Genomic DNA, 24,409 nt, shown 5'->3' on the forward strand with positions numbered 1-24,409 from the left:
TATCGCACATGCAGGCTAGCTGTACCTGCACCTTTACAAACCTCGCAGACTTTGGGAAAATGAGAAGGGGCCAACTCCATCTGCTTCGTGAAATATTGAACTCGCAAAAAAAAAAAAAAAACAGTTAACTGTAATCTACTTCACATAGTTGTAGGCTGTAGCCCACGTCGCCTGACTCGAGCGTTTTGGGACTCATGAGTCACGAATGCATTTCATTCCTTCCATCGGCGCATGCCACCGGCAGCATTTGTTACATTTCTAAATCTCTCTGTATCGCTCTCTCTCCTAGGGAGCCTACGGGCCTACGCACCTACGTGCGCCACGGCGCAACCGCGCAACATTTAGGTTCCCAAGTTGTTTCCATCCTCCATGAGGCTCCTTATCCTCTCCACGCGGCCAGCGCCTCCCAGCGCAAGCGGAGGCATAAGCAGAGGACTGGTGTGCCTTTTCTCCGCGAAGTGGGGCCGCTGTCGATCTTTCGCCGCAGAAACGGGGACCCCTTCCGGTCCTCCCCGACGCCCGCCGTCACCATCGCCGCGACGGCTTGTGCTTGTGTCTGTAATGTGCCGCTTCAGCTACCGCTTCATGGCGGATCGAACGGATTGAGGCAGCAGCGGGTGAGTGTTGCATAGACCTCCTTGAACGGGAAGTTCGATGCACGTGGAGTACGCGCTCCTCGTGCGAGCCGCACCGAAGCCCCTGCCGCCCTCGGCAATCCTTGGCATGCGTGTTAGGCTTGCTTACGCTATGAGTAGATCCATTTTCGAACTCCAGCCAGTGCGCTAGCAGCCCGCCGCCGAGTTCGGCGGTTCCGGGGAAGCCGTGCAATGCGCCGGCGACTTCTCGGGACCGCGGCTGCGATGACCTCGGGCAAAGTATGCCCCTTCTAGTCGGCAACCGTCGCCGCGCGGACCGCGAGGGGAGGCGCCGCGGCGGGTGCCCCGTAACCCGAAGCCGAGTTCGCCAGCTGCTCTCTTTCCGCAGCACAGCCTGCAGTGCGACCAGGGAATAAACATTCGGGGGCGGACGAGGCGTGGGCGCGGGGCCGGAAGATCTCGACATGGCGGGGCACGCTTTTCTGTTGGGCCGCGCCTCTTTTATCGCGGCCGATATCGCGGCGAGCTACCACTGCGGGGCATTGGCTCTGCCTATGCATTTCTTTTTGTTGCTGTTCGGGGGATCTGAGCACTTACCTTTCGATGACAACGTACGCAATTCTGAGCACGTGTTCAAGCTGAAACGACCTGTAAGGGATTTCGTACGGTTTCAGCTTCGTAGGTAACAGTGGACCACCGGCTCTTGCGTCGAGTTGATCGCCGGCTTGACTGTACTACGTCCTCAGTCTGATGACACTTACTAGCGTATTCGCCTCACATTTATTTGGTTTTTCACATTCTACGACAAAATTATATAGTGCGCTCTGTCGTAAGCATGGAACTCGCAGTTGAGCATCTTTTCTCTAGTTAGCAGAGCAGCTCACTCGGTGTCGTGCTATCTTACGAAATTGAAATTGTTCAGTGTCCTGGGTGCTTAATACTGGAGTGAAGTGTATGGAAATGCTTTTGGTAAATGTTTTCAATCATCGTGTCTGACTTTGCTCGACATAAGAAATTTCCTGCAGCTTGCGGAGTGGTTTAACCCAACCCGTTAGTGTTAAATGCCTCGTTCACCGGAAATCCAACGTCGGCACCGACGTTTGAAGCATCAAAATAACAGCAATGCTAGTGTTTCTTACGAGTAAACAGACATTGAGCAGAATATCTGCTTGCCGTCTCCGGCAGTGTGTGCCTTGCAGGAGCAAGTCGAGTAGTGAAGAGAGCATTGCACCTGCCTTATCTTTGAGAAGCCGCTGTCAGGCAGTTGGCAGCCAAGTACTCTCTGCTCACTCCTTTTCCTTGAGTTGAACACTGTGCCCTTGCAAAGACTAATCTTAGCACCTTTGCTTTCTTTTGCCTAGTAATTCAAGTCAGTTAACTACCTACAGGCTGTCTTTTTTTTTTCTTTTTTTATCAGTGCTATACTGCTGCCTTTGTTGGAAAGAAGCTTTTGTTTGTTCCTTGCTGTTAAGAACTTCTGGGCGTTTGGTGTACTATATCAGACAGCTTGCTTCAGGTTGGGCTCCCTTAGGACACACAGCAGCCCACCTACTCTTCTCAGTTCAGGTCAGGTCGCATGCATGGGAATTTCAAAATGGCTGGTTATTTGTGGAAACACCAAAAGTAGTTATAAGCAGAGTTTGCACAGGCCCTAGAAATCTTTCAGTATTCTTGATTGAGTTTGAAAAATTTCAAGGGCCCTTAAATTTTGATTTAAACTCCTTGAAGCCAGGATCAAGCCAAGGCCACATGACAACTAAGAATCCTCCTCAGAAGAGACAGTGGAGAATAGTGAGCAAATGAGAATATCATGCCGGATGGAAAATGCAAGTTCCAGCCTGCCTAGCCTGAGCAGATGCATTAATTTGCTTGGGTGAAAGGGGAATTGGGAGCCATACTCATAGTGTAATTTGTGGAGTGCCTGTTGTGCCTGACAACAATTTATATGGCAACAGAGGGAAATTCGGTACTGAAAACAAGTGCAGGAAGCTCGAAGAATCTCTAGCTTGCTGGAAAAGGGTCGCCCTGAATGCATGTACGGGACTGGGAGAATGTAGTAGAAAGTCAAAAGCAGTAGGTCAGTGGGCACATCTGAAAGGAAGGCACTTGGAGCTTGAGAGTTTGTCTGAAGAAAACTGCAAGAAATGCTAGAATTTTTGTGTAAACAGTCGTTAATCTCTTCAAGATTGCCGAGATTAAGAATGACATGACTTTCCTTGTCATGGCCTACAATTTCTGCCATAAGCCCAGAGAAAAGCGAACAGGTAGTGGCCAGGAAGAGGCAACTCAGTGTTAGAATAGTATGGACATGTAATTTTTGGGTGCGTGTTTTATTCTTTGTAATGATGCGGCATGCATTGCTATAAACCAGGGGTCTCAAATACACTGACCACGGAGGTGTGTGATGTGGGGCGCCGGCTCTAAAAATTTTGTGCTTTGTTGCATGTGCCAACTTCACGAGTGCTTTACCACCAGTCTTTTTTGAACTAAAAAAAAATGCATTGTCCTTTTTTGTGAAAATTAAAAAGAGGCACCTTAATATGCGGGAACTTCAGACAGACGTCAACTGCCTTCTGTCAGAAGGTGCTGGACAACTCGCCCTATCTTTCAGCTTGATGTATGAATTTTTTTCTTTTCATCATGGGTAGCTCTCTCTGAGCCATCTTGGACGTGCCGACCATCCAGTGTGTAGGACTAGGTTTAGGTTTAGGAGAAATGGAAGTCTGATTTGTGGGCGATACATTTTTGTTGATTTTTATGTAATCAGTATTTTAGCCTTCAGTGTATCGTTTCTATTGTTTTGTTTTTTTTCAGCTCCTGGCGTGAAAGGGCCAAAATTTGCTTAATGCAACCTGCATAGTGTTATAAATTTGAGACCCCTGCTATACATAGATCACTGTGTGGCACTTGCCTACGACCACTAAATAATTTATAATTGAATTTTTTCTCTCATCTGCTTCATTTTTGGTTCCAACAGCTCAGCGATGTCTATGACATAGAGTAGAAATTAAAAAACAAAGTGATAGAGTTGCTGCTTCTTTACTCGTTTAATTCTGGCTCTTGTGGCAGGTTAGAGGTAGCGTTTTAGTGGATCAGAATGATGAAGGAGCATTTATATTGAAAGTTTTTTCATCCCTCATGTGGCCTATATGCAACTTCGACATTGCAGCTGTTGCTCTGCTGTTAAAACTGAACCAATCAAGAGGGAAAATTCCAATTTTAACGGTCCTAGGTGGGTACCATGGTATGATCCATTGTACAGTAATGTCTTACGCATCGATAACTAGTAGTAAACATGTGGCCTGTATTTGGTCTCTCTGCTCCTTCAAATGAAAGCCAAAGAATTTTTAATGTTGAAAAACATTTGTCCTCTTTGATTAGTTCGTGCCTTTTCATATCTTTAAAGCCCTTGATTTCTCTTACAGTTAGTGCGAGGTATCCTGTGCGAACCCTGGAACTTATAATTGACCAAGATAGTTGGCATGAAGTTACAAAAAATAAATAAGGTGCGCATTCGTTCACACAGATGCTGTGGCGGAGGCAGTAAAATTATTGGTCTTCTCACTGAACTTGGAGTTGACTGGATTTAGAAGAGTATCCTGATAGCGGGGCAGGCTGCCAGTGTTTTGGTAAAGACTTGTGAAAGAAGGATTTCTTGCGCACTTGTCTCGGGTACATGAGCATTAGTACCCATGGCGAAAAAAAATAATTCCATTGCTTACCTTACCAAAGCATCTGCATCAGTATGTTGTGAATTCTAGTATGATTTTTTATCGCTTGCTATTTATGATAATGAGAAACTGCGATGTTTCTTAAGCATGCGGCAATGTGAATTACAAATCCTTTCTTATGTGTGCAATAAACTTCCGTTGATATCTAGTACTGTGTCTCGTCGGTTCCTTATTGCTCTCCGTTGTGTTCTCCCGCGTTAGTTACCATGTCACAAACATTTATTCTGCGCCAAGTAGCCAAACTCTGAACCTTTAATTCCATATGTAGTGGCAAATTGAAGTTAACTCTATGGTAGGTATCGATTTGCGTGAACAAGGTAATTAAATGTACAGCCTTCCTTGCTTGCTTCTTTGCACTATTTTGTCAAACTTTTTCTCCGTTTCGGGCCTCGACCAGTGGAACTGTCGCAGCTCGTGTAAGGCATTAGAGAAATGAATCCTTCGATTCCAGCATACACATTCTTATACTGGAACTACCATGCCTCAGTTACCGCATCGACGTCAGATAAAATGCCTTTTGTGCAACCATTGTTGTGGTGCTATTGCTCTTTTAATGCTGCTTTTTCTTTGCTTTTACTTAATATTTTTGGTGTCTTCTTTTAATCATGTTTCGTTTCACTTGCCCTTTGGTTTATCACACTACTAATTACTTGTAGATGTATATAAATTGTGTATCATATATTCTGCTGCTTTTTTTTGTGACCAACTGCCTTATCTGATGTTTTTGTGACTGAGAGTATATGAACTTATGAAGTGAATGTAAAAGCAAATACATGCAAAGAAAGCACCATGTGGCTACACTGTAGGGGCTGCCTGGTACACATTCACTGTGTGCTGTGCCACCTTGCCCGGTAGTCATGGTACTGCCGTTTTGAGGGAATTACAATGGCCCTAGTCTAACACAGCTGTGTTCGAAATCTGTCCTTTCATTCTTGGTTTTGTGTATTTTGGTCTCTTTTTTTCATCTTTTTGTTGCGCTGGCACTTGATTGAGAAAACACTAATAGCATTAGCAGCAACACGAAGGCAGGCTTCAACAGTAAGTCTGCATACTTGGCTAACTTCTGACCTTCAATGAAAGCTAGCAACTCATTGTATAAAATGTGTATATAGCACATTATACACGTGTGATGGCCATAAGATCACAGCGACAGACGCTGTTGACGGTACACTAATAATGCGAAAGCATTAAAGGCCTTGGCGTCCAAAAAATCTAGCATTGGCATTGTAGACGGCGCCATTGCAAGCGAAAAATGACAAGCATGCCCCTGGCAAGTGGCAGTTGACAGGTGGTGTGGCTGAGCACTGGTCAGCAGATTGCGTGAAATCACGAGACCACATGACATGGCCAAATTGGCGAGAGCCAGCAACTGAGGCTTCTACTTTCAGGTAGAAGTGTGAGATGTGGATCGAACCCTCCCGAACCCTTAGATCCCAAGTCAGATGCACCATCCGTAGACCAAGCAGATGCATTCATACAGCTATATATATTTGCAGGGTAGTCTTTCACGTAATGTGGCAGCTTATGCCTGTATGCTAATGAGCATGTGTTGAAATAGTAGAGGCATAAATTAAGGGATCAGCGATTAAGTGAGAAGCCATGTGCATGTGCACAAATGAGGATTTGCTAGGAGAGCTGCAGATGGGAGCCACGAATGCTGTCAGTGTTACACACTTTAAGATGGAGGGTAAAAGCCCTCTCCCCCATTTCTTTTTCAATACAACTTCATGACCATTCAGATTGCATGTGTATGATTGCATTTTTCTGGGAATAGCATAACAGTAGCTGCTCCTCAATGTTGCTTGTCCTTTTACAAAAAGGGGGGGGGGCATCAAGTCACAACCAGTAATGAAAGGGAGGTAAGATAAGAAATGAAGTGGAATCAGTTCCACTTCATTCATAATATATATATATATATATATATATATATATATATATATATATATATATATATATATATATATATATATAATGTTTGTATGCCTGTGCACTAAAATACTACTGTAGTACTGTGAAATACTTTTTGTGTAAGTTGAAGCAATCATGTCTCTTTTGCAGGCGGCAACCAATGGCAGCAGGGGCACTGCTGCGGCTAGCCGTGGCTACAGCGTTGGCTGTGGCTCTCACATCGGCTAGCGGGGCTGTGCGGCGGCAATGGGGCGTCCCAGATGCCTCTGTGGTTGTGGGGCGCCTCTTCAACTACTCCATACCAGCTGACGCTTTCCAAGGGCACATCTCTCGCCTTGAGGTGAACTCAGTGACTTCGCATGAGCTCTGGCTATTGTGGAACTAGTAGTCCTTGGCCCCTGGGAGCGCTATGAAGAGATGCATGCTGCAAACTCCTTTTAAAAGAAGTCAGCAAAGCCAGTTTTCCTTGATGGCTCAAGAGAAATATACCACATTCAGTTTTCTTTAAAGGTCCATAGACTGCTACGTGTGTGGAGAAGCAGCACTTAAGTGGTCGGGAAAGGTTGAAGTGTTTGCTGTTTTCTTTGAACAGTGTTATGTGGGCTCACACTGCCAGTTTTGCGAGGGTTAATAATAATAATAATAATAATAATAATTGGTCACAGGAAGGGAAAGGCTCAATATCTGTCACAGTTGTTTCTGTGAACACCTGAACTGTGCCATAAGGGAAGGGAGGAAGGTTGGAGTGAAAGCGGAAGAAGGAAAACAGGAGCCATAGTGGAGGGCTGCAGAGTAATTTTGACCACCTGGGGGCCTTCAACATGCACTGACACACCCATGCCTCTTCCTTTCGCCTCCATCGAAACATGGCTGGTGGCGGCAGAGATCGAACAAAATGCAGGAATGAGGTTCTAAAACAGCGAATATACCGTATTTACTCGAATCTAACGCGCCCTCAATTGTAACGCGCCGCTGTTTTTTTTTTTTTTACAGTGTTATGTGGGTTCACGCTGCCAGTTTTGTGAGGGCTAATAATAATATTAATCGCATCACAGGAAGGGAAAGACTCAGATCTGTCACAGTTGTTTCTGTGAACACCTGTGAAAGGGAGGAAGGTTGGAGTGAAAGTGGGAAGAGGAGCCATAGTGGAGGGCTGCAGGGTAATTTTGACCGCCTGGAGGCCTTCAACATGCACTGACATCGCACAGCACACGGATGCCCCCATCGAAACGCGGCCAGTGGCGCCCGGGATCGAACAAAATGCAGGAATGAGGTTTTAAAAGCAGCGAATATACTGTATTTGCTCGATTCTAACGTGCCCTCGATTGCAACGCGCGCCTATTTTTCGTGAGCCCTCCTAAGGAGGGGGGGGGGGGGGGGGGGGGGGAGCTCCTCGATTGCCTCGTTTTCCGTGCCAAAAAAAAAAAAAAAGTACCGTGCACCTCATACTTTCTTGCAGCAATACAACTTTGTCTTGTTTAGAAAAACAAAGATTTAATCTCGATGCACTAAAGTTTCTATAATAAAAAACACACACACACAAAAGGAAACAGCTCATCTTGCCGATATTGTTTTCACTATGCCGGCACAAAGTTCACTCGCCTAATCTCGTACAATCTTGCCACTGCCAGTATGCAGCGCACCTATGGCACCTGTGTGGCCTCAGCGCCGCCGAAAAACGTGCGGCGCTGTGAACTGCTGCGATGGCAATGACATCAACGCAGAGCACGGATGCTGTTGTAGCGCTTGAAAAATTACACGTTCCATCAAAAATTACGGTCGCCTCGAGGATCCCGACTGAAAATAACCTTCCAATTAAACAAAATAATTGGCTGAAGACTTCGAATTATTGAGATTTTTTCCATAGGATTACATGCAAAACTGAGGAGACCAGCATTTCACTTCTAATTAACCGAAAATTCCAATTAAGCGGCTTCAAATTATCGGGAGTTGACTGTATCAGGTAACAGACATGCTAAATCGCTATGTTTGTATTTTGGGTTTCTGTTTGCCGACAAAGGTGTTCAAATGGCAACTCCGGGCAGTTTTGTTTTCTGTAGACATGTAAAGTAACGTTGATAAATTTGTTTTCTTTTCATTATGCCAATATGAACTTTTTTCTGTTTTTGTGGCATGAGCTAATGTTCAGTGTGACATAAAAAATGAAATAGAATTAAGCCGCTTCAGCCCATAGTGGTTGAGTGAATAGAGCCATGCTGTATGAATTTATGCGTGTATTTTTATCGCGGCTTCTATGTTCATATTTATTATGTATTGTACCAGCTTTCTGATGTACTGCTGTAGACTGCTTAGTTTGTTACGGGGGCAGAGACCACGTCAGGCAATCATACCTTTTATCTCTGCCACCCGCAGGAAGGAGTGATTTCCTGCAAATAAAAAACTGACTCACTGACTGATATCACATAGGGTGGCCAGGCGCTTGTAGCGTCATTCCACATGTGACAACAGTCCACAAAATTGCAATTTGTGGCGTAGAAGAACTAGACCGACATCACTGCCTGGTGTCAACAAATATATTTTATCAGGCCTGCTCAGTCAGGCTGTAATGAGACTGCAGAGCTAGAGTTCCATCCTGCCAGAAGCCGAATCTGCACTGCTTGCGCTTGTCGTCTTTGGCTGCACCAACGTTGCCCGTGGAAAGACGCTACATGGCTCTCAGCAACCCTTAGAGAGAGCCCAAACCACCAGCTTCTTTTGTGCAGCCAGGTCCGAGCTGGACACAGCTATCTCCCATCGCTCTATGTCGGTGAGTTTCCATATGAAGGGTGGCTGGAGCTCGGAGAACTTGGTGAGAGTCTGTGCTGAATGTCCTGCAGAGGGCACATCTAGTGGAGAAAAGCCCGGGAGAGTGAGCTGGGGATAGAAAGGTGTTGGACTGGAGCTGGTGCCATATCACCTGCTCAAGTTTAGAGAGGGAGATATGGGGGGATTGGGGGGGTGTCTTCATGTGGCCTGATTTTGTCGCTGATGTGTGCGCTTTCCTCTTGCCTATCTGCTTACTTGGCTTGCCTTTAGTTTCTCGTTTCTAGGACACTGAGGACAACTTAAAGTTCGTCTGCACCAACGAAACAACACCTCTTACTGGCGGACGGCTACTTTGTCCAGAAAAATAGCTGTAATAAAAGCTGGGAAATATATGAAATTCTATAGATAAGTATCATGGGCCGTTCCTGCAAAGCTGCGGCGAGACCAAAACTGAATGTGTCAGGTCTCACTGGAATCCGCTTATAAGCATATCCAGATGGTGGAGTTCTCATTGGTCTGGCTGCCTCGGGTCTGAATTGGGCGGCAGGAAGAGAATGTCTCCAATATTAAGCCTAATTTTCTAGGCCATAAATACATTTTTTTTCTGCTGGACAGTCATAGATGGTATGCAGCAGTCTTCAGTGTGCAGTTAATGTGCACTTCCATAATTTAACCACTGTGAAAGTTGTTCAACTCAGCGCATAGATGTGGTGTCAGGAGCATGTTTGGACCAAATTGAGATATATGGTGCTGGAAAACAGTAGCGCCAGCCTTGGCAGTGGGCAAGGAATGTTGTTTGTCCCCGTTTGAAAAGAGGCAGTGGCTGCAGCAAAGTTTTTTTTTTTTATTTTTTTCATGTTGCTGATCTGTCTAGACTGGAAGGTTTTTCTTTCTTTTTCTTTTGTAGCGAGTTACTTTCTCAGCTTTTTTTTTTTTTTTTTTTAATCACTGGCTAGCTGCTTATTGTGCATATGGGGTGCATTGTGAAGAGGTAATCCACATTCCTAGGAGCTGCTGATGCCTGCCTTGAACTAAGCTGGTGTCTCTGTTCCGGCTCTTTTCTTACACCTGCTGCGTTTGCTCAGTGGTTAGGGCGCATCATACCTGAACTCGAAAATGCGGGATTGAATTCCTGCCTCGGCAGCCACTTTTCGATGAAGGCGAAAGGCAAGCACATGAGTGCTGTGTGATGTCAGTGCTTGTTAAACCACCTGGGAATCCCAGGTGGTTGAAATCTTCACAGCCTTACACTAAAGCGTCCCTCATAGCCCGAGTCGTTTCGGCACGTTATAACCCTATAAAGCTGAACCAGTCTTCCCTTCCCCTTCCTGATGCAGGTGGTGGAGGCAGGAGAGGACAAGCTGCCGTCATGGCTGTCGCTTGTGCACGAAGGTGACAGCCCCACACGCCTAGTGGGTGTACCTCTGCAGAGCGACGTGGGACCACACTACCTGGCTGTCAAGGCCATCGGAGGTGCCCATGGTCAGTAGTACACAGACATTTGATGAAAGCTGGGTCAACTCCTTTGCAAAGGAGTGCAATGCAGAGTGTAGTAAACGACTCATCTTAGTCAGTTTGAGTGGTCTGTTAGCAAGACATTGGTTTGCAGGGTATCCACCGATGGCATTCGAAAAGATGTGAAGGTTTCACTAAAATGATTTGGAATTGCAGGGAAGGTGGCCTGTGATGGCCACCTTCCCTGCAATTCCAAAAATTAGGCTGTTTCTACATGTTGGTGTTATGTAGAGTCACTCTATTAAAACAAATGGCGCCATAAGCACAATGTCAGCATCAACGTTTGTGGTAAGAAAAAGCCTTGGCAGTACTTGCAGGGAAGTCAACTAGATTGCTGTTTAACTAAATTCTTATACAGTTAACTTATCAACTATGTATTGCTGACACATGCCTAGTTGCAGTTAATTTTGTAGCTGGCCACTATTAATATCCGCATCAGTTTTCTGAATTTCTAAAGTGGAGTTAACTTTCATACTGTGGCTCAGCCAGTTTTGGTGCAATTTGAAAATAGTGACCTACACTCTACCAGAAAGTGTTGGTCCAAGGTGGACACACACCTTGTGATGTTCTCTGTGCCACCCATGCTACGGTGTCCACTGTCGCTCGCAGGTTTGGCCAAAGAGATCACGTGACACATTTTGTTTGAAATCTCCAAGCATGCTCCGTAGGGAGGAAATTCTTTAATAGCATCACAAATGATCAGAACTGCTCTGCCCCGCGGGGCAAAGGGTAACCATTTTGTAAGTTATAAAAGCTAATATGGAATGTTAACAAAGACCACAAATCTAACTTGCTATACCAAGCACATATTTATGGTAGAGCGAGAGGAAGAAGATGGCTTCAGAATATCAATGCAAGGGTATTGAACAAGAAAGCCTTGTTCGGTTTAGGCACATATTGTAAATATGTAGTTAAAAAGTTTACTTACTAGAAATGAGTTAACTAGCTATGTCATTGCCCCACTCATATAATTTCCAATGTGTTGCGTTTTATTTTGCATAAGCAACTAAGGCTATCATGCACCAACCTCAAAGTAGAATTCATTTGTGATGTCTGCAAACATGGGCACATTACCACAGAATTAATCTTTTTTTCCTCAAAGAATCTATATTTAAAAGTTAGTGGCCGGTGTACGAGAAGATACCTGGCATATCACTTTGACCAGGACAGCTATGCCAGCCTGGTAGATATGCATTCCTGGCAGCTACTAAAGCCCATCCATAACATTTTCTATCGACCAGGTTAAATAGCATCAGCACTCCCCTCCCCCTCACCATGGCTCTTCCTTTTCACATAGCTTTCTGGTTTCTGGTCTTGAACGGAAGCACTGCGATTTTACATTGTCAGGGCGTGTCTATGGCTGCGACTAACAAGCTGGTTTGTCTGCTAGAGGATGACAAACATTGTATTGGTATGATGCTACAAGGTCTGCTTGAATGTTGGAGTACACTTTGTCAAGACAACTGAAGTACTGAGGTGAAGTGAGCCGATGCGCAGAGGCGCGGAACCGATCGGACACATAAGGGTCGACAATTACCAGCAGAAGGCGGAAATCGGAACCAGAAAAGCCATATACAGGTATGGAAAAAAGGCAGTGGTGCTCTTCAAAGATTGACATTACTTAAAGCAAACAGGGAAGGCCGTCAGGGGCTGTGTTTTTATTTTTATGTGTATGATAGCGTACAGTAGTACCGCTTTACAGCAAAGTCACTCAGACTGGCAAAGATCTTTACCATACCAAGATCTCTACTATATCAGTTGTTGCTGACGGCTGGACCGAAAGATGCTGTCCGGTAATTACATGGCTACTTACTAAACATGCGTTGTCACTTTATGAAAAAAAAAAAAAAAAAAAGCTCTAAAATGCCTTCTATTCCTCTCATCATCTCTGTGCAGTTTTTTTTTTTTTTTTTTTGTAACATTTTTAGTTTACATCTTGTGCAAATACCTCTTTAGCACGACTGCAACATGGCTATGAATACAACTGAGTTTGATTTCATATAAAAAAGAATGCCTTGCATGAAGACGCATTCTTGCGCTGTTGCCGTCATCGAAAAGGCAATAGATAAGAAATGCGCATGACAGTCAAGTACAGCAAAGTCATGCACGGCGCACATTCACTTCTTGCCACCATTGCCTTGTGCTTCGCGGTGCACAGTGCTGTGAATGTACTACAGTTTCTTCCCTTCCTTATTCCTCGCTGCACTTTTATTCTCTTTCACTTTCTGAATGGACTGCTCCTCCTCCTTTGCACATTCATAGCCAGCGTTACTTTTCCTACATGCCGCATGCTTTCCCTCATGGCTCCAAGGCCTACTTAAAGTTGGCCTCCACTCAGAGCTGGTAAGCCTGGTGGCAAAAGCGTCTTTTTTTTTCTCTCTCTCTCAAGAAGAAAATTTTTTTTCTCGAGATTTTAGGTGGCACTCGTACGGTGATGTCATTTTTTAAGGAGCGCGTTGCCGTGGCCAGACGCAGTTAACCATAACCGATTTTTATCTAAACTGTATTAACTTAAAAGGTGAAAAAATACAGACGGTTTAACTCAATCATGGAATATTGTGCAGCAGCAGGACATTTTGACAGGATTGTGTTTGCTGCGTCTCAATTATTAAACATTATTTTGCGGTGTTAATCAGGCGGCCATGCTTGCAGACCACATTATGCATGTGCTTCAAAGATATTACCTTCTTAAAGTGATGCTTTTATTAGCAATGGTGTTAGATACGAATCGCACTTTGTACTATGGTTTGGCAAACACAATTTTGTGGTCAATGAAGCAGGGCTACCAGAGGTGGATGTTTTTCTGACTTAATAATTGGCTGTCGAAAAAGGAAAGGCGTGGTATCTCTCACACTTTCTTGGATGCCTGAAATCGGCTTCAGACATGGGTTTTTGGGGGTAGGCCGGTAATAGTGCTGCAGCACTGAAAAATGCACAGTCATCTATGGAAGACGAACTGGGACTTCAATTTCACTTTAATATATCCAAGTTTACCATAGCGGGGTTCTATTGTATTGGATGCCAACAAGAAATTCAGACACACTTGACTATTTGACTTTTTTCACGCCACCTTAATGCACACCTTAGAGCTAATGTATAAGAGTGTTCCAAATATTGGATGCATTGCAGCTGGTTGCTTGATTTTCTCACTATGACAACAAAACCACTAGCCAGTCCCCATAAACAGTGGCATGAGTAACCAGAAATGCGGCGCAATGTACACAAACACACGAATAGAAACACCAACACAGGCGCACACTACCAGTAATATGAAACTCAACATTTACTTCCTTTTCAACACTCGGCCACAACCTCCTCTTCTACACCCAAGTACATCTTACTCGCACACCTCTTCTTTACCAAGCAGATGTTTAGCCAACAATAAATATTAGCAGCACAATCATCCCAGTCTATCACTCACATCGTCCAAGCACATGTTTTTGTTTATTCGCGTGTTTGTGTACGTTGCGCCTGTTATTCTCACGCTGTTATTCTGAATTACATGAGCTCAGACTGCAAGGGAATCGAAAATTTTATCAAACAAACAAGAATTCAAGATAATTGCCACGTGTAGCCTCTCAACCATGGCAGCAGGTCTAGGCACCAACCAAGAAGAATTATTTCTCTAAATCATTAGCCAGACCATCAGACCTAATGGATAAATCCCGAAATTGTCTGTGCCATGTCAGGGCACGCTAATGAATCTCGCAGGGTTGAAATTTCCACAGTTCCCCGTAGTGGCATTCCTCGCAGCCAGTGTCGCTTTGGGGCGTTAAACTCTATAGACCAAACTAGGGTAACTAATTAACATTTACAGATGTCGGAACTTTAAAATACTATAAAATGCTATACTTTAAGGGGGGAGGCTACCTTTGAATGCCAACTTTGTTGTTTCTTGAGATAATTGAATGAAATTTTCAGGGTAGACTCATGGCACAGCCATTTGAATAACTGCAACGTTAGTACTCAGGTTAGAGAAGTATATCAGAATGGTTCACATGGGTTCCTTGTACCATGCCTGGTGAACTTGCAAACTGTGTTGGCACTATGAAATTAATTATGAAGGTTCCTGAATAGGTACCACAGGTCAAGACAGAGCCCTTTTTTTTAATTTCCCTGCCGAAACATTTTAGCAGTGCATTGATTTTAGTGCTACTAATTGGACTTGCATTAGCCTAATTTTGATTGTTTATTATAAATTCCAGACTCAGTAATTTGAAAAAATGAGCTTGTCTTGCCCTCGGAAATTTATTCAGGCACACAATAAAAAAAACCAGGTGGGAATCCGATTAGCGGTTCCAAAAATACTGCGGGAATAAGCAACCATACCATGAAAAAAATTCATTCTGAGAAAATGGCCCTTGAAGTTTAAAACAGCATTTTCAAGTCTAAAGTCTGTTTTTCATTGCAGCACGTTGTGCCTCCACCTCCCCGATTCCCTCGGAAAGTGCATTTTCATGCGAACGGCGGACGACGCTGACAACGCGTTATCGTTTGCGATGACAGACGCGATACGGGAGGCCGAGATCGCCGAGGTTGATATGGTCGGTACAGCAGGCACGCTTCAAACGCCGGCTCCTTACGTTGGCGCGAAAGAAACGCAGTTGGAAGTGGCAGCGCAGGCGGTCTAGAAGTGATGTAGCAGAAGCAGCACTAATAGAAGCGTCTCTGCGCCCGTTGACAACGCCCTTCGCTAACTTCGCGATTCGGACGGCATTCACAGAACGACGACGTATGCAGTGTTTTGAACTTCTTTGGCATCGTGGCCGACCGTGCAATAATCCACAAAGTGCACATAACCGTTCAAAACACGCCACCAGAATTCGTAACGAGCGATAATCACGGCGATCTCAAAATGGTGAAACGTGAAGCGATTCAGCGAGCGCACAAAGAACGCCAGCTCAGTAGGCAGCCGGAGCGAACGACGCGCTGGGGAGGGGCCACTGCGTCAGCGCGCGCAGCAGCCAATTCGCAACTTTCACGAACAGTGCCGCCACGCGGCCGCTTCCGGTACCGCCCTTGGGGGGATACTCGGAGAACGGCTCGTGCTTCTCCAGCTTGGTGCTGCGTCTCCCGCGGAACTTCTTGCATGGAGCTCGGTCGAGCAGCGTTTGTAGTGTGTAACTGCTTTTTGAGTTGGCTTTGGCTCGCAGCCATGATAACAGATTAATAATATAGCTTCTATTTTGGTCTGTGGGGCACGCAGTACGATGGGAAAGCATAAAAGCAGTCGACTCTTCTATACATCGGTGGGTTCTGACTGTGCGGTCAAAGGCGGGATAAGCTTGCACACGTTACCTCCAGATTAAATGCCCAGGAAGGAGAGAATAATTAAGTTAATTAATATCTCCGTGAAAGACAGTTACTTTACCGTGAAAAGCATCGTGCTAATCCTGCTCGACGAAGAAACATCCCCTTAATGAGAGTACGAGGGGCGTAACTGTCTTATTTCTGATGTTATGCATGGGTCTCGTTTTTCCTTGCAGCTCTAAACTGAGCAGACCCAAATTTCGCAAAAAAAAAAATAGACCGCGACTAAAGCTATGACGGTTTTCAGTGCGCATTTCTGATAGGAGATGTCATACGTGATAGTACCATTTTTTATTGCCGACCAATTCATGGCCCACACATCTTTGAGAAATTAAGAACGTTTGTTTCCTACCCGGTTGAATGAATGCAGTGTTTTCAATCAGCAACTGTCAGATGGACGTTATATTAGGAGCTTGTATTTAACGTTACGGAGCATACACTCGCAGTCCATATGCGGCTTGTTCTCGAAGCCAGAACTGTAGCTGTCTTGCTTGCAAGTAACTGTTCTCGAAAAAACGTTTGTGTCAGCACTGGGTCATCACTTGCGAAAGTCAATCCCTATCAGATGTACTGCAAAAAAAAAAAAAAGTAAAAAAAAAAAAAAACGAGTTGGTTAAAGTGATCACAGTAGACCATCATTATTACTTTGTAGTGATGTTTTCTTGTGCCCAAACTAGGTATAGTAGGTACTTCTATGCATATTTCGAAGTGAAGGGAAAAATTAGGCCACGTAGAATGCGGGGTTGGCCGCTCGGCATGCCTGTGCTATGCGCGTGAATGCACAGCGCAACATCTTGAAATGCTGCAGTTCGCGACTGCCAGTGATCCATGGAAAAAACTTGAAACTTTTATCTATATTCATGCTTATTCTGTCTGCGTTGAACGTTTCTTCGTAGCATTAGAGTCTCCTGGGAACCTGTCGTGCTTACCGCACAACACAGTCGGCAGGATGTTTCACATACCTGACTAGCCACGCTCGAGGGATCTTTTGTATCGCACCCCTGCTACGCATGCTCACAAAGGGCTTGTACGCTGACTGACAATACCGTGCATATCTTCGCACCACAGAAAACTCGTGCGAGTATTTTAACGGAGCTTCAGAAAACGTAGCCCAGCACAACGCACTTGAAGCGTGACAGCCGGATCCCCTCAAGGGCAGCCATATTGCATTTCCAGTGGCGCCGCCTATAGCCCGTGAAAGTTGCGAATAGCAGTCGCGCGATCCTCCGCGTTCTCACGGAGCCCGCGCTCCGTGAGAACGCGAGCTCCGTGACACAGCCCGAATCGAGACGCGGGAAGCTCAACAATTCCTGTGAGGCCCCCAATCACAAGCGAGCCATGCTTCTGCTACGCCGCAGACGCCGCCGGCGAAGGCAATATGGAAAAGGGCAAGCATTCACAAACAAAACAAGACCAAGATAGCGGCAGAGAAATGGCGCGCGCGCGAAGTTTGGGTACTTTTGCCGTTCGCTCGCGACTCTGGGGCTGCCGCGCCCAGTTGTATATTTAATTTAAAGCAGTTCCACGATGAATTAGGCGTTTATAATTATAGGAAAGGTAGTTTATAACATATACAGCCGAGATATGTACTTTTTGAAAAGCCGACTTTTTCGCGATTTTTCGACTTTCAAAGCCCGCGTCCCCCCTTAAAAGAACTATAATGTTTGCGCTGCGCACAAAATGTATAACCTATAATATGCTGAGTCATCACCAGTCCCTAGAAAGCATAAATCACAGGCCGAAGGCATGCTCGCTCGCTTGGCAATTTTCTCTGCTTACGACTTCTTTGCTTATTTTCTTTTGAATCACCTTTTTTTTTTTTCTTTTTTTTTTTGTGCTGCACTCGTTTTTGGGTGCAGGCTGATCGCAGTCACGGCTTAGAATTGAGCTCCTCTGGAGCTGCCCTCGCAGGGCTCAAGCTGGACTTCGCAGACAGTAAAATATTGTTTTGCGAGTCTTGCGAGCGAGAAGATCCCATGACTTAGATTGTCAAATTGCGGTACAAGCAAAAACAGAAACAAAATGCATATTCTCTAGCGTTTTGTGTTTTTTTGACTCTGAAGTTTAAAAAATTAGCTTTCTCGATTTTATGGCTCACATTCTTTTTTTTTGTGTGTGTGATGCCATTCCTAGTGGTAGAAAAAATTATTTACAAGAATAGGTACACACCAGATTCCAAAAGGAAATACGCCAGCGCTGCTGATAGATGTCCCTTGCTAGATTTTCTTTATATCTCATTCATACGGTCTGATATTAACATCTCAACATTTTTTTTTTTTTTCTGTGTGCTAACAGTAAGGTTTTTTCTCCGTTTAATGGCTCCAAGATTTGATGCTGCTAAGTGCAGTTTGTTTTCCTGTGAGTTGCTGCATAATATGGATTTTACTGCTTCAAAAACTGCTACAAATCCTATTTCACCTGTTGCACCCTTGTGCACTATGTTCTGCAAGCCCCACTACTGTGCGAAACAGACAGACTCACTCTTGGCTCCCATTCACTTTTGTCGCTGGCACTCATTCGTAGCCAGTCGTTGACCGTTTAGTGCACCGTGTTGCGCGCACTTCGTTTTCTGCTGTGGCTGTTGGCACATTGGCTCTGTGCACTTATCCTAGAGAGTTATAGCATAGAGTGACCAGCAATCCGTTACCGTGCTCCATTACTGTGTGTTCCACTACGCGTGCCCAGGTTGTCATGACGGCGCCAAGTGACGCCATATGCTGGACGGCGACATGCAGGCCTGCTCCTTCTGGACCAATCTGCTAACGTGTCACTGTAGCACATCGCTGATCGCACTGTGCTGCAACTCTCCATTACCACGTGCTGGCAGTAAATTCTACGTGGTTAATGAGGGTAGATACACTGTAATGCTTGGCCACGAGTTCGATGAATGGGAATTTCGTAATTTCCAAACGTTTAGGAGGTGTATGTCATTAAGAATGCAGTGCGAATCAAATCGAATAGCAACTGTTATTTACTAATCACTTGAAATTTCAGGCATTTGCACACCCCTAGAGTACTGTGATCCCTGATGTACAGTCGTGAGAAAAAGTGGAGAGACCACGCTAACTGCTACGATTGCTTTTTTAATGTATAAAAAGATGTGCCAGAGAAAATTGCTTAGGCAAGAAGGCAAGTATTTTATGCATGGTACCTAATGCACTTCTCAGAAATAACTGTTTCACTGTCAGAAAAAGCTGGCGGGTAGTTTTATCAAAGCGCATAGTCTCTCCACTTTTGCTCATGACTGTACGCACACGCGCAGCCAGTGTGTTATGCCTCAGCATTTCAGTTTTTCGTATAGAAGGAATAATGGTTTCTTGGGTGGCTGTGAGGCTACACCGGCAGCATGTGGTAAATTATAAATAAAATGCTTCCTCAATTTTGTTTCATATGAGTTTTTATTGTCCTAGTGTCATAAGAGTATGCTTATTGCTTGTTTCTGCCAATCTGATGAAATGGTTGTCTCGGCCGCAGGTGAGTCCCAAGCCCAGGACGTGTTCTCAGTCGAAGTGTTGGAGGAGGAGCGAATTGCCACCCGAAGTCCCTGCGGGTCGGGAGATCCAGTGGCCGTAGCCGTGCTTACAGTTGACGCCGATGCCAACCATGCGGCACCTCTGGCACGAGCCCGTCTCCTCTCCGGCTTAGCGCAATTTCTCGGCTTTCCCGTCGGCGAAGTGGCCCTGTCGCCCTTAGCTCCCGGCGAGCCGGCCTACGACGAAGCGGCGCTGCTGGCCGGAGCCGGTGAAAGCTCGCTGCGCCACAGCCAAGGCCTCCGTCTACGTTGGCGCGTGGGCTGCAGCAGTGACATAGAAGCATCACACGCAGCCGCACTGGCCCGTCTCGAGACTGCAGCGAAGGACGGGACGCTAAAACGCATCCTAAAACATCCCGTTGTCGGCTGGCACGTGTCAAGCGTGCAGGCGCGGAAAACGCGGGCGCACAACGTTAACAACCATGTCGCAGGCACGCCGCTCCTGCCGGCCGTGCTTCCCACTGTTGTCATCAGCAGCAGCCTGGAGCCGAGTGAGCAGCCCATGGCGACGCCCGAGACGCGCATTGTGCCCACGATGGCGTCGCCTGTGATGGGGGTGCCCTCGTCCCACGCCCACCGGCACCACCATGGTGAGCATGCTAGGCACGGGGTAGCCCCGTCGCCCACACTCTCCATGGTAGCCCTACCCACTGCCCTTCCCCCGGGCCACACGCCGCCACTGCCACCCATCCGACCGACTCGCACCGTGACTGGCTGGCAGCCAAGTAGCATTCAGGAAGCGACACCCACCTTCGGCCCTGTGCAGCCCACGAGCCACTTCCCCGAGCCATCAGCCATTCCACCCATCCAGCCATCAGTGACCAGAAAACCTGGCAACACGCGGCCCACTTTGAACAAACGACTCCAGAAGCTTGTTATGACGGCAGGAAAAGTGTGGAGCTTCCAGATCCCGACTGATGCCTTCCGCGACGAGGAAGATGGGGACACAAGCAAGTTGAAGCTCATGTTCCTCACCTCGGCTGGCACGGCTATTGAGCCACGCTCGTGGATACAGTTTGACCCCGAGAAGCAGATGCTCTCAGCCTTGCCACTGGATGACAACATTGGCAAATATTCATTCAGGCTGGAGGCAATGGATGCAGAAGGAGAAACGGTGCATGACCTTATTGAGGTCAATGTTTGGCAGCACCATGGTGCCCGGGCGGTCCACCACAGGTTCAATGCCACTTTGAAGCCCAAGCGATGGGAGTATCTCAATAGCGTGGATTGGCAGACTGCCACTGTGCGCCGCATAGCCAAGTTCTTTGGGGATCCCGATGAGTCCCAGATCACGGTGCAGGCTGTGACCTCTGACCCCGTCACACTTGCATGGAGCAATGATTCTCTGCCTGCGCATCCCTGCCCGCGAGCAAAGCTTGACACTCTGTACAGCCTGATGGCCGACAGCTCGGGAGCACCAACACCAAGCTTCAAGAAAGCCCTCGGCAATCTCAAGCTTCAGTCTGTGTTAGCTGACTACTCCGGCGTGTGCCAGGACCCAACCACTCCTGCGCCCCCATTACATAACAAGGCACCCAGTCGGCGGAACTCCATCGGCCAGATTAATGCCACCGTGGGCGAGATCTTGCGGTACAGAATTCCAGATGACATCTTCTACGACTTTGAAGACGGTAGTACTCAGTACCTGGCTCTAACTTTCCTCTCTGCTGATGGGCTCCAGCTGCCTGAGACGTCTTGGATACAGTTCAATGCACGGACCAAGGAATTGTATGGCTTGCCTTTGGATGTGGAGATACCGAGGCACGAATTCCAGATGGTTGCCCAGGACAGCGCTGGTGCCACTGTGACCGATGTCTTTGTGGTGGTGGTGCAGCCTCGGGCCCAAAAGAAGTGGTCCGTGGAGTTTAGCCTGCACTTGGATGAGGACTTTGAAGCATTCAGCCGCAATATTAGCCAAAAGGTCACGGTAGCCTGGAAGCTGGCACAGCTGTATGGCGATCCGGACCCACGGTTTATCACCGTCAACACCATCAGCAAGGGCTCAGTTGTGTATGCATGGACCAACAACTCGCTTCCGACCAATGAGACGTGTCCAACCAAGATCATTCTCGAGTTGATGCGGCGACTCGTGCATGATAATCAAAAACCAACACAACGGCTCATAGAAGTGATGCGCCCAGATTTCCACGTTCTCAAAGCAGACACAATGCCACTGGGACCGTGCATGGACAAAGGAATTCCAACCACCTTTGGTGCGGGTCAGGGAACAGCTGTGGCACCAAGTGTGCCACCCTCTGGTGAAGCAGTTCCACCAGCCGACGACGACGACGTGTACATAACCACCATCATTCCGGCAGCCGTGATAGCGGCGATGCTTCTGTTGGCAGCGCTTGTCGCTTGCCTCCTTTATCGCAAGAAGCGCAAGGGGAAGCTCAGCATGCAAGACAGCAGCACATTCATAAACAAGGGCATCCCCATCATCTTTGCTGATGAGCTGGAAGATAAGCCGGATCCAGCCAAACCTCCAGTAATCATGAAGGAAGAACGGCCGCCACTTCCACCCCCTGAGTATCCTCGCGGAGCCACTCCACAGACGGGTCGCCGCGCAGCGACTCCCAGAGGAGCCGAATTAGTCGACAGTGCCGCGCCGTACCAGCACCCAACGCCACCGTTTGCATCGGGCCGCGCCGACCGCCGGCCCAAAGCAGCGCCAACCTACCGCCAGCCACCACCATATGTCCCTCCTTAGTGTCATCCCCATTGCCCATAGGGGTGCAGCTATGCCTGCACTCCGTGTCAGCTTAGGTCGGACAGAGGTGGCGCTACCCTGCATGGGCTCGGGAAATAGGGAAGCGCGGCTAGACCAAAGAAGAGATGCATCGGTCCGCCATCGCCGCGCACAAGGTGACACGTGCAGCGAGCACATGACAGCAAGTGGCTTCCGAACCACCTGGTCTCGCGTGTTGTACTGCCTCATGTGTCGCACCCCTACTTGGCATCTTCTGCAGTCCCAACCGAGCTGAGAAAGGAGTGCAGCTGGCTTTCCAGTCCTGTGTCACGACTGCATTTTGCGGGCAAAGGTAGAGGTGAGGTAAAGCCTTACATTTGTGCTGGGCTTTGCCTCATGTCTCGTTGCGTCACGGTTCCACCCCTCCCCCCTCTCCTTGTGCCATTTGGCATGCTGCCCTTTGCCGGTCAAAACCAACAGCTCATGGCAGCAAGCGGTGTAGCTAGAAACCCTCTAAGTGCATTCTCTGGTGCCACTCTTCTCCCTCTGCATTCCTTGTGTGAGGGCAAGAGTGGCTCTGTGTGCAAAAGACTTCTGTCAACTAAACAAGGACATGCGTCTTCACGTGTTTTTGTTTGTGATTTTTTTTTTTAACATTTCTCTGCGCATCATGTTCCAGTAAGAATGTGAGTGAGCTCTCAACTTGTAGCACTCTGTGCGACTGGCTTCGCTGCGCCAGAACTTTAATTCCATTCATTCTGATAGTGGCAGAGGCCTTACATATTCTTCTACTTGCCCATCACAACCAGCACACTGCAAAAGCCTGGAAGCTAACACTGCTACATTTGTCACTAGAGGAAGCAATGGAACGATCAAAACAACTCTTACAATGTCAGGCTGAAAACTTCTTGTGCATGCGTGGCAGCAGATTTGCGTGTCACTGGATTTGCTCAGCTTTGATGCAGTTTGCACATAAATGTGGGGCGGCTTCTCGAATCTTCGCACTTGTTTTCATTGTGCCTCGCGCACTGTCGGACCAGGTGCCGGTGCACCAGGGAGCCTAGTTGTGTTCATCATAATTATATAAATATATATATGTATGTTTGTATATGTTTGTTCTTGACATGTACACGGGCGGGGCCCTGTGCTTTTGTGTACTAGCTACCTGTGTGGTGCATTGTGGGCCTCACACATTAACGATCATAAGCACCTCGAAACATTTCTGCTCACTAACAAAAACGTTTAGCCATGTTTTAATCATTGTTACCTTCGCAAGCACACTGGTGAAATGCATTTGGTAACGCGCAATCTTCAAATCGTGCTGTCTCGTATAATGCAATGTGCCCATCGAGGTTGCATTAACCAACAGGACCTTCAGGAGTCGCCGATCATTAGAGTCTCGTAGACCTTGATGGGAAGCTATGAGGTGGACAGCTAGGATGCATCACTTTGCTGACTGCACAACTGCGAAGTATGCATTCGTAGCAATCAGTGATTATTCTCTAACATTTGATGGCTGAGCCGCGAGTTGTAAAGCCGCTGTTCAGCTCGGCACTCATCCACAGTTTTGCGATGCGCTGCCCAATGAATTCAGGAAACATTGCACTTGAGCATTGCTTAGCACATAAAAATGGTGCTTTCTCTGGGCTGTCATTGCTTGCAGCTGGCTGTGAGAGCATTTGTACAAAATATGCAAGGCAGTCATTGTGGCCACTGCTCCCTGCTTGATGGCACATCTTGCTGTTTTCATTTTGCTGTGTCTGCAATTTCTACCAGTGGTTTAGTTCAGTTGTCAATGTTTTGGGTGTAGGTTGTGTTGTCTGGTGGACTGGCTGCTTTGAATATGTGCGTGTATGAAATTGTTTAAATGCATGTGGGGAGATGTTTGCTGTCGGAAAGTGTGGCAGCACAGAGCGCCAAAGAACAAGCACTGCCTCCTGATGTACGCAGAATTACGATCCTCATTTTGTTGTGCAACAAATGGCTGCCGGCGCATTTGCATGATGGTAGAAGGAACTGTGTGTTGGCATGGGCGGCTTACAATCATCCTAAGTCAGTATGTAACTCATAGAGTTCAGGTCAATAAATGTGTTGACTTTTATGTGTGGCACCTTTTCCTTATCTGCACTTATACTGAAGCCAGCAGAAATGCTGAAAAGTCCTGAACATTTTGCAGACACTGCTAGACCGTGCCACTGCGAAATCCTCAGCTGAAAAGAGCAGGAATGCTGGTACTAATGGTAAGAAAAAAGAATCTGGGTAAAAAATGACGAGAGAGCCCCTCAACTGTCGAACATCTAGTAAAAAGAATCGTAGGCTGGTTATTGCTGTTTAACACGCAACTTTCTGGTAGCTGGTGAGG

The 24,409-nt window shown here is 46.7% G+C and overlaps 1 protein-coding gene across 1 annotated transcript; it reads left to right on the forward strand.

The window, feature by feature from the left end:
• Window positions 1–458: 458 nt before the first annotated feature.
• Window positions 459–24,148, forward strand: Dg (Dystroglycan). Its single transcript, XM_084596403.1, has 4 exons — window positions 459–617; window positions 6,386–6,575; window positions 10,339–10,483; window positions 19,301–24,148. The coding sequence occupies exons 2-4, from the start codon at window positions 6,396–6,398 to the stop codon at window positions 22,066–22,068; spliced, it is 3,093 nt and encodes a 1,030-aa protein (XP_084452529.1). The 5' UTR covers window positions 459–617; window positions 6,386–6,395; the 3' UTR covers window positions 22,069–24,148.
• The last annotated feature ends 261 nt before the right edge of the window (window positions 24,149–24,409 follow it).

Source organism: Amblyomma maculatum, chromosome 1 (genome assembly GCF_055883805.1).
Source record: "Amblyomma maculatum isolate TAMU_Amacu chromosome 1, ASM5588380v1, whole genome shotgun sequence".
NCBI classification, from domain to species: domain Eukaryota; kingdom Metazoa; phylum Arthropoda; class Arachnida; order Ixodida; family Ixodidae; genus Amblyomma; species Amblyomma maculatum.